This window comes from Lissotriton helveticus, chromosome 4_2 (genome assembly GCF_964261635.1).
Source record: "Lissotriton helveticus chromosome 4_2, aLisHel1.1, whole genome shotgun sequence".
In the NCBI taxonomy this organism is placed as follows: Eukaryota; Metazoa; Chordata; class Amphibia; order Caudata; family Salamandridae; genus Lissotriton; species Lissotriton helveticus.
This window is the reverse complement of record NC_136064.1, coordinates 107,274,914-107,289,025: the sequence shown is the minus strand read 5'-3', so window position 1 is coordinate 107,289,025 and position 14,112 is coordinate 107,274,914. Positions and strand designations below refer to the sequence as shown.

The 14,112-nt window shown below is 53.2% G+C and overlaps 1 protein-coding gene across 1 annotated transcript in view; it reads right to left on the bottom strand.

Annotated features, from left to right (window-relative positions):
* Window positions 1-265: 265 nt before the first annotated feature.
* The window catches only part of LOC144752061 (G-protein coupled receptor 143-like), a 99,426-nt gene continuing 85,579 nt past the window's right edge, over window positions 266-14,112 (bottom strand). The window contains exons 8-9 of the mRNA XM_078640012.1: window positions 13,583-13,823; window positions 266-442 (exon numbers count right to left, since the gene is read on the bottom strand). Coding sequence (XP_078496138.1) covers window positions 363-442; window positions 13,583-13,823 — 321 coding nt within the window. The 3' untranslated portion in view covers window positions 266-362. The remainder of the gene's footprint in view (window positions 443-13,582; window positions 13,824-14,112) is intronic.

Sequence of the window (14,112 nt, the reverse complement as noted above, 5' to 3'; positions counted from 1 at the left end):
TCAGGCACAGGAGCCTACGGCTTCTCCTGGACTTCACGTCTCTTCCTCTTACCCAAGCTCCAGGTTGCAAGGCCTCCAGACATGTCAAAGAAGCTACAAAACAACAGGGTGGCTGCAGCAATGAAATACACCTGTCTTGAGGAAGAAGACCTCAGTTGTCCAACATCTCAGGAACCTTAAAAAAACAAAAGCAACCACACACATCACCCGCAATAAAGACCTACCCAAATGCTCTAACTCCGTTGCCCAAACATTAATGGAGTCCTTTTTGAATTTAAAGTTATTTTATTTTGGTGTATTTAGTCTTCATGGTTTTTTGTTGATGTCAAGAAGTCCTCCATGAGCACATGATCGGCTGAGGTTCAGATGTTTGTGGATAACGTTTTCCGTGATGCTCCCAAAAGGCGGACGGCATCCACCTCCATCGCTGAACAGCCAAACTCTAGAGGGAGAGAAAAGAAGAGCAGAGGATGAAAGACAATCAAAAACGGCGAGCTACCGCCTATGTGACTCACTACTCAGAAGCAGAGGGTGGACAGGCTCTGCAACCCCCGCTATCATAGGGGCCAGCTGAACACAGCGCACCCAGAGTGGTGGGCAACACTGCAACTTGACAATCAAGCAGAGGGGCCAGCTGTGTGTCCCTGCAATAGAGACAGGGGGCAGCACTGCGACTCTCGGATCATACAGAGGCTGCCCCATGATACAGCAACAGAGACAGGGGGCAGCACTGCGACTCTCAGATCATACAGAGGCTGTCCCATGACTCAGCAACAGAGACAGGGGGTAGCACTGCGACTCTCGGATCATACAGAGGCTGCCCTACGACTCAGTAACAGAGACAGGGGGCAGCACTGCGACTCTCGGATCATACAGAGGCTGCCCCATGATACAGCAACAGAGACAGGGGGCAGCACTGCGACTCTTGGATCATACAGCGGCTGCCCTACGACTCAGCAACAGAGACAGAGGGCAGCACCGCGACTCTCGGATCATACAGAGGCTGCCCTACGACTCAGCAACAGAGACAGGGGGTAGCACTGCGACTCTCGGATCATACAGAGGCTGCCTTACGACTCAGCAACAGAGACAGGGGGCAGCACTGCGACTCTCGGATCAAACAGAGGCTGCCTTACGACTCAGCAACAGAGACAAGGGGCAGCACTGCGACTCTCGGATCATACAGAGGCTGCCCCATGATACAGCAACAGAGACAGGGGGCAGCACTGCGACTCTCAGATCATACAGAGGCTGTCCCATGACTCAGCAACAGAGACAGGGGGTAGCACTGCGACTCAGATCATACAGAGGCTGCCCCATGACTCAGCAACAAACACAGGAGGCAGCACCGCGACTCTCGGATCATACAGAGGCTGCCCTACGACTCAGCAACAGAGACAGGGGGCAGCACCGCGACTCTCGGATCATACAGAGGCTGCCCTACGACTCAGTAACAGAGACAGGGGGTAGCACTGCGACTCTCGGATCATACAGAGGCTGCCCTATGACTCAGCAACAGAGACAGGGGGTAGCACTGCGACTCAGATCATACAGAGGCTGCCCCATGACTCAGCAACAGAGACAGGGGGTAGCACTGCGACTCTCGGATCATACAGAGGCTGCCCTACGACTCAGCAATAGAGACAGGGGGTAGCACTGCGACTCTCGGATCATACAGAGGCTGCCCTACGACTCAGTAACAGAGACAGGGGGTAGCACTGCGACTCTCGGATCATACAGAGGCTGCCCTACGACTCAGCAACAGAGACAGAGGGCAGCACTGCGACTCTCGGATCATACAGAGGCTGCCCTACGACTCAGCAACAGAGACAGGGGGCAGCACTGCGACTCTCAGATCATACAGAGGCTGCCCACCGACTCAGCAATAGAGACAGGGGGTAGCACTGCGACTCTCAGATCATACAGAGGCTGCCCCATGACTCAGCAACAAACACAGGAGGCAGCACCGCGACTCTCGGATCATACAGAGGCTGCCCTACAACTCAGCAACAGAGACAGGGGGCAGCACCGCGACTCTCGGATCATACAGAGGCTGCCCTACGACTCAGTAACAGAGACAGGGGGTAGCACTGCGACTCTCGGATCATACAGAGGTTGCCCTACGACTCAGCAACAGAGACAGGGGGTAGAACTGCGACTCTCGGATCATACAGAGGCTGCCCTACGACTCAGCAACAGAGAGAGGGCAGCACTGCGACTCTCGGATCATACAGAGTCTGCCCTACGACTCAGCAACAGAGACAGAGGGCAGCACTGCGACTCTCAGATCATACAGAGGCTGCCCTACGACTCAGCAATAGAGACAGGGGGTAGCACTGCGACTCTCAGATCATACAGAGGCTGCCCCATGACTCAGCAACAAACACAGGAGGCAGCACCGCGACTCTCGGATCATACAGAGGCTGCCCTACAACTCAGCAACAGAGACAGGGGGCAGCACTGCGACTCTCGGATCATACAGAGGCTGCCCTATGACACAGCAACAGAGACAGGGGGCAGCACTGCGACTCTTGGATCATACAGAGGCTGCCCTACGACTCAGCAACAGAGACAGGGGGCAGCACTGCGACTCTCGGATCATACAGAGGCTGCCCTACGACTCAGTAACAGAGACAGGGGGTAGCACTGCGACTCTCGGATCATACAGAGGCTTCCCTACGACTCAGCAACAGAGACAGGGGGTAGAACTGCGACTCTCGGATCATACAGAGGCTGCCCTACGACTCAGCAACAGAGACAGGGGGTAGCACTGCGACTCTCGGATCATACAGAGGCTGCCCTACGACTCAGCAACAGAGAGAGGGCAGCACTGCGACTCTCGGATCATACAGAGTCTGCCCTACGACTCAGCAACAGAGACAGAGGGCAGCACTGCGACTCTCAGATCATACAGAGGCTGCCCTACGACTCAGCAATAGAGACAGGGGGTAGCACTGCGACTCTCAGATCATACAGAGGCTGCCCCATGACTCAGCAACAAACACAGGAGGCAGCACCGCGACTCTCGGATCATACAGAGGCTGCCCTACAACTCAGCAACAGAGACAGGGGGCAGCACTGCGACTCTCGGATCATACAGAGGCTGCCCTATGACACAGCAACAGAGACAGGGGGCAGCACTGCGACTCTTGGATCATACAGAGGCTGCCCTACGACTCAGCAACAGAGACAGGGGGCAGCACTGCGACTCTCGGATCATACAGAGGCTGCTCCATGACAACAACAGAGACAGGGGGCAGCACTGCGACTCTCGGATCATACAGAGGCTGCCATACGACTCCGCAACAGAGACAAGGGGCAGTACAGCGACTCTCGGATCATACAGAGGCTGCCATACGACTCAGTAACAGAGACAGGGGGCAGCACTGCGACTCTCGGATCATACAGAGGCTGCCCTACGACTCAGCAACAGAGACAGAGGGCAGCACTGCGACTCTCGGATCATACAGAGGCTGCCCTACGACTCAGCAACAGAGACAGGGGGTAGCACTGTGACTCTCGGATCATACAGAGGCTGCCATACGACTCAGCAACAGAGACAGGGGGCAGCACTGCGACTCACAGATCATACAGAGGCTGCCTTATGACTTAGCAACAGAGACAGGGGGCAGCACTGCGACTCTCGGATCATACAGAGGCTGCCATACGACTCCGCAACAGAGACAAGGGGCAGTACAGCGACTCTCGGATCATACAGAGGCTTCCCAATGATACAGCAACAGAGACAGGGGGCAGCACTGCGACTCTCGGATCATACAGAGGCTGCCCCATGATACAGCAACAGAGACAGGGGGCAGCACTGCGACTCTCGGATCATACAGAGGCTGCCCTATGACACAGCAACAGAGACAGGGGGCAGCACTGCGACTCTCGGATCATACAGAGGCTGCCCTATGACTCAGCAACAGAGACAGGGGGCAGCACTGCGACTCTCGGATCATACAGAGGCTGCCCTACGACTCAGCAACAGAGACAGGGGGTAGCACTGCGACTCTCGGATCATACAGAGGCTGCCATACGACTCAGCAACAGAGACAGGGGGCAGCACTGCGACTCTCAGATCATACAGAGGCTCCCCTATGACTCAGCAACAGAGACAGGGGGTAGCACTGTGACTCTCGGATCATACAGAGGTTTCCCTACGACTCCGCAACAGAGACAGGGGGTAGCACTGCGACTCTCAGATCATACAGAGGCTGCCCTACGACTCAGCAACAGAGACAGGGGGCAGCACTGTGACTCTCGGATCATACAGAGGCTGCCCTACGACTCAGCAACAGAGACAGGGGGTAGCACTGCGACTCTCGGATCATACAGAGGCTGCCCTACGACTCAGCAACCGAGACAGAGGGCAGCACTGCGACTCTCAGATCATACAGAGGCTGCCATACGACTCAGCAACAGAGACAGGGGGCAGCACTGCGACTCTCAGATCATACAGAGGCTCCCCTATGACTCAGCAACAGAGACAGGGGGTAGCACTGTGACTCTCGGATCATACAGAGGTTTCCCTACGACTCAGCAACAGAGACAGGGGGCAGCACTGTGACTCTCGGATCATACAGAGGCTGCCCTACGACTCAGCAACAGAGACAGGGGGTAGCACTGCGACTCTCGGATCATACAGAGGCTGCCCTACGACTCAGCAACAGAGACAGGGGGCAGCACTGCGACTCTCGATTCATACAGAGGCTGCCCCATGACTCAGAAACAGAGACAGGGGGCAGCACTGCGACTCTCGGATCATACAGAGGCTGCCATACGACTCCGCAACAGAGACAAGGGGCAGTACAGCGACTCTCGGATCATACAGAGCCTGCCATACGACTCCGCAACCACATTTTGGGCTGTATTTTTTTGCACTTTTGAACTAATGGAGTGTTTTCAAAATCTATATTATTAAATACCCGAAGTGTTGCTTGACAGCAGGTTTCCTGTACTATTACGGGTTGGGTGCAGTTAGCTGAGGCGGAGATGCTCACACACAGGTATTCACGCACAGATATAGTGCCAATATCGGCAACAATTCTCAGTTCTCCTACAGCAACATACATAAATAAACCACAAGACACCTTGTTAGTGGAGAAAATTGATGCAGGTTTATTTGCATCTCGTGTGCATTCCTGTGGCACTAAGGCGGCCGCCCTGTTAGGAGGATCTCCTTCGTGGACCCCGGGCAGCCTGACATTCGCATCAGCTACCAGAAGGGCCTGGTCACCCTATGTATAACAAGCATCATGTGTGGACCCTCCAACTCTCTTTTAACATGAAGGAGGGACGATTCATGGGACGGGGACAATCCTTGGCTCAAAATAATCAGTGAAAACTATTACTGGAGCATATGCTCTATAATTCTTCTAAGCGATACAAAAGGGGGTGGTGATGGACGGAGCATCTGAACCAATGAAACACGCACACCCAGTCAACAGATCTGGGTTTAATCCATCAGCTGATTTGCATATGGCCATGTCTGAACTGGGGTGGTGTGGAGTGCAAAAAAACAATGGATTTAGGCCCAGATCTCTGTACTGGGGTGAATGTATGACATTGTTCTGCATTCTGTCCATCAACTGTTGTTTTTGCATTTGTCACCCCGAGTGGGACGGGTATGCTCAGACATGAGTCCCAGGCTCTCCACACCACTGGAGTCAAGCTATCCAGGCTGATGAAGGCTGATAGCCAGAAACCGGTCCTTGGATGCTTGATTCCGGTCTGGGAAAGACATGGCTTGGTAGTTCGGGCTGGACTGTTCCCATGAGGCACAGGGTCAAGGCTGATTTGCATATAGCCAGTGTCTAACTCAGGGTGGTGTGGAGTGCAAAAAAACGATGGATTTAGGCCCAGATCCTTGTATGGGGTGAATGTATGACATTGTTCTGCATTCTGTCCATCAACTGTGGTTTTTGCATCTATAATTCTTCTAGTTCTCTGATTATAGATATTATTTAAATGTCAAGTACAAAGTTAGAATCACAAGCCACATTCATTGTGCTTTTATGGGTATATTCATATCCGAATAAAGATCGAATTGCATTGAATTAATAAGTGTAATAATGGAATGCGCCTTTAACCCCTTCGGCGCTGATGACGAGCTGAGCTCGTCATGCAACGCGGCTTTTGAAAAAGAATCACATTTTTACTAACGAGCTAATTTTACTAATTTTTACACCAAAAGACCACTCAGCCCCTAGCCCTCTAGTAAAAGGAATAAAGGCTCAGACCTCACTCCTCTCCAATGGCCAGATCTTTAATAATGCTACAGACAGAAACAGCAGAGCATTTCAAGGCCTGTTTAACATAGAAAGGCAGCGCTAAAATGTCACTTGCTCATTAAACCAACAGGGCTGCTCATTTTCAAGCTACCTACTAAAAAACGATTTTCATTGGACATTGGCAAGAGAAATGTAACTTAATACCATGCTGTTCGACCCGGAAGGTCCCAGGGACCACCGACTCCGACGCGGTAGCCAGGCCCGGACTGGCCGTTGTGGGCACCGGGCAATCCCCCAGTGCGCCGCAAGGGTGGGGGACGGTTTTGGGCCCCTGGGGGAGATTTTTTTAAGACAAGGCCGTTGTTGGACTTGGCCCTCTTGGCAGGGTCATCCCTGAACTTTTTGCCTTCCTCCAATATTCTCTCTGACCTGTTTTTGTTGGTTTAATGACTCTGGGCACTTTACCACTGCTGACCAGTGCTAAAGTGCATATGCTCTCCCTACTATTAAAAGTATAAGTAATTGATTTCCATGATTGGCTCATTGGATTTACTGCAAAAACAACAATGATGGACAGAATGTGGATCAATGTCACACATTCACCCCAGTCAAAAGATCTGGGCCCAAATCCATCGTTTTTCCACTCCACACCACCCTGGGTTAGACAATGGCGATATGCAAATCAGCGCTGACCCTGTGCCCCATGGGAACAGTCCAGTCCGAACTACAAAAGCCATGTCCTTCCCAGAACGGAAACAAGCATCCGAGGACCGGCCCGGTTTCGAGGTAACACCTCTCATCAGCCCGGCTAGCTTGACTCCAAGTGGTGTGGAGTGCCTGGGACTCACGTCTGAGCATCCCCAGTACACTTAGAGCGGTTACTGCAAAAACAACAATGATGGACAGAATGTGGATCAATGTCACACATTCACCCCAGTCAAAAGATCTGGGCCCAAATCCATCGTTTTTCCACTCCACACCACCCTGGGTTAGACAATGGCGATATGCAAATCAGCGCTGACCCTGTGCCCCATGGGAACAGTCCAGTCCGAACTACAAAAGCCATGTCCTTCCCAGAACGGAAACAAGCATCCGAGGACCGGCCCGCAAGGGTGGGGGACGGTTTTGGGCCCCTGGGGGAGATTTTTTTAAGACAAGGCCGTTGTTGGACTTGGCCCTCTTGGCAGGGTCATCCCTGAACTTTTTGCCTTCCTCCAATATTCTCTCTGACCTGTTTTTGTTGGTTTAATGACTCTGGGCACTTTACCACTGCTGACCAGTGCTAAAGTGCATATGCTCTCCCTACTATTAAAAGTATATGTAATTGATTTCCATGATTGGCTCATTGGATTTACTGTCAGTCCCCAGTAAAGTGCAGCAGGAGTGCCAGGGCTTGTAAATGCCAATGCTGCTAGTGGGCCTGCAGAGCTGGTTGCGCCACCCACAGAAGCAGCCTTTTAAAACGTGTCTAGGGTCTGCCATTGCAGAACCTGTGTGCAGTCTGGTACTGTCATGCTGGCTGGGCAAGGGCACCCACTTGCCAGCCTCTAAGCCTTCCCTGTACTTCATATTAGTCACCCCTATGGTAGGCCCAAGGGCAGGGTGCATTGTAAGTGTAAGGTAGGACAAGCCCTGATGTGTGTGGCATGTCCTAATAGTGAATTACAGCCAATTTCGTTTTTCACTATTGTAAGGCTACCTGTTCTCATAAGCCAAGATGGGCTGCTGGAATTATTACACCCTATAATCCCAGCAGGCTCAGGGAACATGGTAGAAGGTCAAGTTTAGTATGCCTGAGATCAGAATAATAAAATACTTCTTTTAGTAAAGTTTATTTTAATATCCTGTGTTTGCAAATGCTACTTTTAGAAAGTTAGCATTTGCTTGCCTAACCATTTCAGCCCGCCTCTGCTAGGATGTGTATCTGCTGTCTGGGTTGTGTGAGTGACAGGGCTGGGGGATGACAGGTGGTGAATGCAAGGATTACACCTAGGTGGGTGGTGGGAGTGCCCCTGGACTCTGAATAGGGCTGTGCTCTGCCACCACAATGCTGGCTCCACCTCCTGGGGAGCGACTGATGACTCAGTCTTCCCTCTTCCTGGGCCTGGTGTCAGGCTGTCATCAGAGTGCTCCTGACTGTACTTGTCTCCTCAATGCCAGCTCCACCTCCTGCGGAGCGTCTGATGCCCCACACACTGAAAGCAGAAGGCAGAGTCTGCACAACAAAGTGCTCAGGGGCTGAAAGGAACTATGCAAAGGCCCCCCTGGCCTGCCAGGACAAAAGAAATGCTGTATAAAAGAAGGCGCCCTGCTCCCAAGAAACTAGATCCTGTTTTCCCACAAAGAACCTCTTCCCAACCAGAAGGCCCCAAGAAGAGGCTGAAGGACTGATCTGCTGTTTGCCTTGCTGAGGAAGGAGAGGAGAAGACCAATAAGGACTTTGCTTTATTGTGCTGAGAACGATCTCCAAGGGCTTGACTGAGCTTTCCCCCTGAACAGAACCCCAGGACTAGTGGGTTCTTTGTGCCTTGGCTCGTCTGCAACTGAGCCGTGTGTTTCCTCCCGCTGCAGGCAAGACTGCGCCCCCCTCGACCCCTCCTAGAGCCGTGACTCTCGGGAGCGGCCCGCCCTTCTGCCCTTTGAGAGCCTCGCTCTGCCAAGAGCCGCTCTCTGCCCCTCGGGTCAGGCCGCCTGCTCCTCTGCCACTGCACTCGTCATTGGAGTGCTTGGAGTGCTTTCTTCCCTCCTCCCGCCGGAATCCTGGTCTCCTGAGCGCACTCTGAAAGCCTGGATGGCCACCTGTGCGCTGCAAACGCACCCGGCCGCCCCGCTGTGCCCTCTGACCTGTGGAGAGGCTGCGCCGCACTACAGAGGAATCCGCCCCCAGTACCAACCGTACCGGAGGCCCCCGTGCCGCGCCCCACCATCTGGGAACCGCCCACTGTTTTAAAGATCCCAAGGTACGTCAGTGCTACGAAGCGCACTGCGCCCCCCTACGACGCGTCCGCCTGCTAGAGAGAGTCGGCATCGAACGGACGTCGCGCACACCGGTACGAGGCTGCACACCACGGGCTCGGGGCCCGCAACGTTTTCTTGACCCGTAAGACTTGTGCGCCTCACGTACCTGATACGCGCCTGTCGGCCCGCCTGGACCGCTGGCAGAGTGCGATGCGCTCCCCGCCTGCAGAGCCCCCCTTCGCCCCGGAATGCGAGTCGCACTCGAGCAGTACGCCTCGTACCCCGCCAGGGAAAGTGACAGCGCCGTACGCGGCGCACCGTGGGAGTCAGCAGGGCTTCGCTTCCTGGCCCGTATGCCGCGTAGAAGAGCGCTCCGAAGCGCACAGCTGTACGGTCCGTGCCTCAGAGCCTGGAAATCGGGCTCAGAGGTTCAAAGAACTGTCCTAAAGAAACTTGCAACTAAAAAGAACACTTGCCATTGTTTGATACCTGGTGGCCCAAGCTAAGAAACGTTATAGAAGGTCTTGTAAGAATCTGCCTGCATATATATATATATATATATATATTTTACATAAAGCACGTATTTTCATAGAAATACCACCTGGTGTCCATCTGTGGGGGGAATCAGTGTGTTTTACTGTGAAAGTTTACAAATGCTTAACTAACTTATCTCTCCTGAGTTTAGCCTTGACTGCTTGCGCCACGCAACCTAAAGGGTGAGCAGGGGTTATTCTGAGGGGGATAATTCGCACCCTGATTAGGGGAGAGGGTCCCTGTTTGTCACAAGTGTATACCTGTGAAAACCAGAGACCCCCAATTCTAACAGCCGTTTATGCAGCATAGCTGCAAAATCGGCCCTGCAACAAAATCGGCCGAAAACCGGCCCCGACAAAGAGCTCAGACCTCCCCCCGGGGGGCGGCCGAGCACTTTGCCGGGCCGGTTTTGGTTTCCAGTCCGGCCCTGGCGGTAGCTTGGCGTGAGGCGGGAAGGCACTCCGGAAGCTTTGTGTGAAGCGGTTTTGCAGCCCACACTCACACTGACCCAGTTAAGCACATGCAATAAAGAGACATCACACCAGGTTCATTAGCAAAAACAAGTATCTTTATCTACTTCTGGTTAAGGTAGGTAACGCATGGTTCTCACTTTAAACAGGGTAACCAGTTTTCATAACCTCAGGTCTCCACAGGTAACATTTCCTATTTGGATATGCACTTCAGGTAGTCATTCTCATGCATTGCCTCTATGCGGGCAAGCCTTCTTAAACATCTAGAACATACAGGTAAAAATCCTATTGCAGGTACAAGCTGTGCTAAGGTGTGCCATACAAGTAATAAGGTTGAGGCAGACAGATATTCGATTTAGGCACTATGCCCCCTTCACCTATTCATCACAAGTTAGTTAGCATTCTTAAGCAGAGGTACACTGGAGGCCACAATTCTTCTGCGGATGTTCACTACACGCCATCTTTCTTAAGCCTCTATTGAACACGTGCAAGTTTTCTTATGCAGTCATAGGTTCAATGCAGGCAACAATCCTCAGGGAGACACATCTACGCAACGCAAGCAACAACTCTAGTGCCAATATTCAAGTGCGGATAATCATTCTGGTGCAAAGGTTCCAGTACAGCCCTGGGCAGACATTTGAGTGGGGGCCCCCAGAGATAGTGGTCACTCTTATCCTCACCTGGTGCTCAGGCCCCAGAAGCCTCGGGGGCTAGCCGGCTGTCAAGAGGGTCGAGTCTTTGGATGACCAGACTCACAGGATCAGTTATTGAGGGTGGAGTTGCAGGCAGTGAGGCAGCGCCGGGCCTTGTCACTGTGGGACGATCCCTCTCCAGACAGCCCGCTGCTTACTTCCCCCAGGGCTCTTCCATGGAGAGGGAAGCAGGATTGTTATTGTTATTGTTATTTCCGGCTTTTATAGCGCCAACTCACCGGCAGGTCTCAAGGCGCTTATGACCGAAAGGCACAACTACTTATTTAACAGGAAGAGAGAATACCATAGTAATTAAACTGAGCACAACACCTCCCTAAATAGGATCTCCGAGGCTGGGGAGCTGGTCTGGGGGCTCCCACATGCAGCAGAGCCCCCTCGGCGAAGTTCAGGACCGGCTCTGGGCCTCTATCTGCCTCGAGGCCCGGAGGCCAATCACAGCGTGGTTGCAAGGGGGCGCAGCCAATAACGCGGCCGGCACCCCGGTTGCTGGGCAGCATGCTCTCGCGGGCCCGGGCCCAGCGCGGTTTCCACAGACACCGTGGCGGCCCTCCCTAGTCTTGGGGGGCCGCGGCAGAGTCCATCGTCAGCGCTTCTTCTCTCCTTGGGGAGCAATCCCAGCGCGGCTCCTCTGACGTCTCCCGGGCCGTCGGCGGTGATCCTGGCCTACAGCGCTCAATATACAGCGCTCCTGCAGACTCGGTATGGGCTCCCAGGTACCCGGGCTGCGGCAGTGATCGGGGGCATGCAGGCCTTAGTCACAGATACCTGGGCAGGTCGCGCTCCTCATTGTGGTGTTTTGGGCCTCAAGCCCGCATACTGGATGAATGCCCACGGACACAGCTAGTTGGGTACTGAAAACTGGCCTGGAGCACGTGCACTCCGGACCCTTTTATTAACAGGGTCACCTGACTGGTGACGCCTGTGGTGGGTGGGTGTAAAGTGTGTGACCTCACGGGCAAACCACTAGAATGTATCGAGCCGGATACTACACTCATCTGAGCGCGGAAGGGGGGGCACAGCATGAGTGCGCCAGCACAGCGCTCAGTTTGGAGGTACAAACACGTCCTGGACACCCAGCAGTAGCGCCAGCAGACCGCAGCAAAAGGGGCACAGCCTGACACCGCAAATTCCTTCAGGGCAGCGCCTAATCAACACAGCGCTAGTAGAAGGGGGCAAGTCCTTGCAGTAAAGTGCTTGGGTGACAGCGCTCACCTCGTGATTCCCCGCAGCGATCACAGGTCCCTCAGCGCTTAGGGATCACAGCGCTGGTTGGCAAGTTTCTGAACTGGGGTGGTGCAGTGAGCTAAAAAACGGTGATGGATCAAGCCCTGATCTTTTGACTGGGTATGAGTGTTCTGCTTAATTCAGATGCTCTGTTCATCACCACCCCCTTTTCTGAATTGTTTTGGCCACCACAAGCGTGGCAGGGTATGCTCAGATGTGAGTCCCTTGCTCACTGCACCATCAGGAGTCAAGCAAGCCGGGCCGAAGACGGCTGTAATGCCAGAAACCGGTCCCCGGAAGCTTGTTTCCTTTCCAGTAAAGAATTGGCTTGGTAGTTTGGTTTGCCCCGTTTCCATGATGCACTGGGCCAGGGACAGACTAATTTGCATGTAGCCAGGTTCTGAGCTAGGATGGTGCAGTGAGCTAAAAAACGGTGATGGATCAAGCCCTGATCTTTTGACTGGGTATGAGTGTTCTGCTTAATTCAGATGCTCTGTCCATCACCACCCCCTTTTCTGAATCGGGTTGGCAAGTTTCAGGCGTCAGGTTCACAGCGCTTCCCAGTCTCAGCGCTGGTAGTGGATGGCAGGTCTTAGTTGCAGGTGAGGAGTTGGTTCCCCCTAATGCTGGGCAAGGTCAGCAGGCTGGCCGGATCACTCAGCTATCTTTGGGACAACAGGCCTCAGTTGTGTAGTTTCCCCCTGGCCCAGCAGCTTATACTCCTGCGGAGGGTCCTCCAGTCCAGTTGCGCCCCAAATGACTATCAGGTTTTCCCTCCCTCACCTTTATACCCCTAGGTCAGGTGACCCTGCAAAAAGGCAGCAAGTTCTGGCGCCAACCTGGGGGGTTGCAAAATTCCAGAAGGCTCTGGGGACTCTGTGGTGGCTTCTCTGGTGACAAAGGGCGGGACGCTCAGGGTTACAGTATCGCAATGTCCCAGCCTGTCCCAAACTACTAGCACGTAGATAGGATAGTGGCCACTCCGCAGTAGCAGGGGCCTATGGCAGCCATATTGTTACGAGAGAGCACCTGCACCTTAGCACCTTAGGTCCAACAAATATGGTGGCAAAAATGGAAGCAGAATGGAGGCAGAAAGGGAATAAATGTGGGCTGACAGGTCTAACAAATGCAATTTCCATCGCTACAAAAACACACAGATAAAGGTTGTAATATTGCAAAAGCACATTGCTTCACCTGAGGGAACTACACATTTTTTTAACTTCACCTAGACAATGGCTTGAGATGAATTACAATGACTTTCTGAAAAGCAAAAGAAATGCTTGTGCAGAAACTTTAAACATGCTCTTTTCAAGATGTGGCCTAGTGCGGCCTGGTTATGCTCACTGAACCAATCTTATGTTAAACATCTTTGTAATTAAATGTAGTTCACACACCTCATACATGCATAAGTATGTCCTCACATGACCTCCGTCCTGCCACACAAACTCACCAAGGGAGGTGCTGTAGTCCACAAAGCCCTGTAGGTTCGGCACAACCATCTCTCCGAGGCCTTCATCCAGGTCCACGTCAAACCTTTCACCGCAGTCATCATCATCGGGTGGACCCCGTGGACACTGGCAAAGCGGCCCCCACAGCTTCAGGCTACGCCATAGCGTGCAGTCCAGGCCCCAGCCCTGCCAGCCGTAGAAGGCGAGCGAATGCAGCATTCCATAGAAGGGGTTCAGCACAGCCTGGAGGGGGGGACACAGAAGGGTTAGGTACAGAAAGAGTACATCAAGCAGGAAGGAGTATGGGAGTACAATGGAGGGTGGGTGGTAGGGTGGGCTTCTGGAGCAGAGGGAGGTGAGATCAGCAGAAGAGGAGGAGAGGCTCCAGGCATAGAGGAAGGGTGCACATCAAACAGGGCGCACATCAAACAGTGTGCACATCTGGAAGGCGCTTGGACATTCTCCAACCGAGCTTTAGGGCAGGGAGTGAAACCATCAGGCACCATTTCCTCAGAGCTAAAAATGGCTGCTC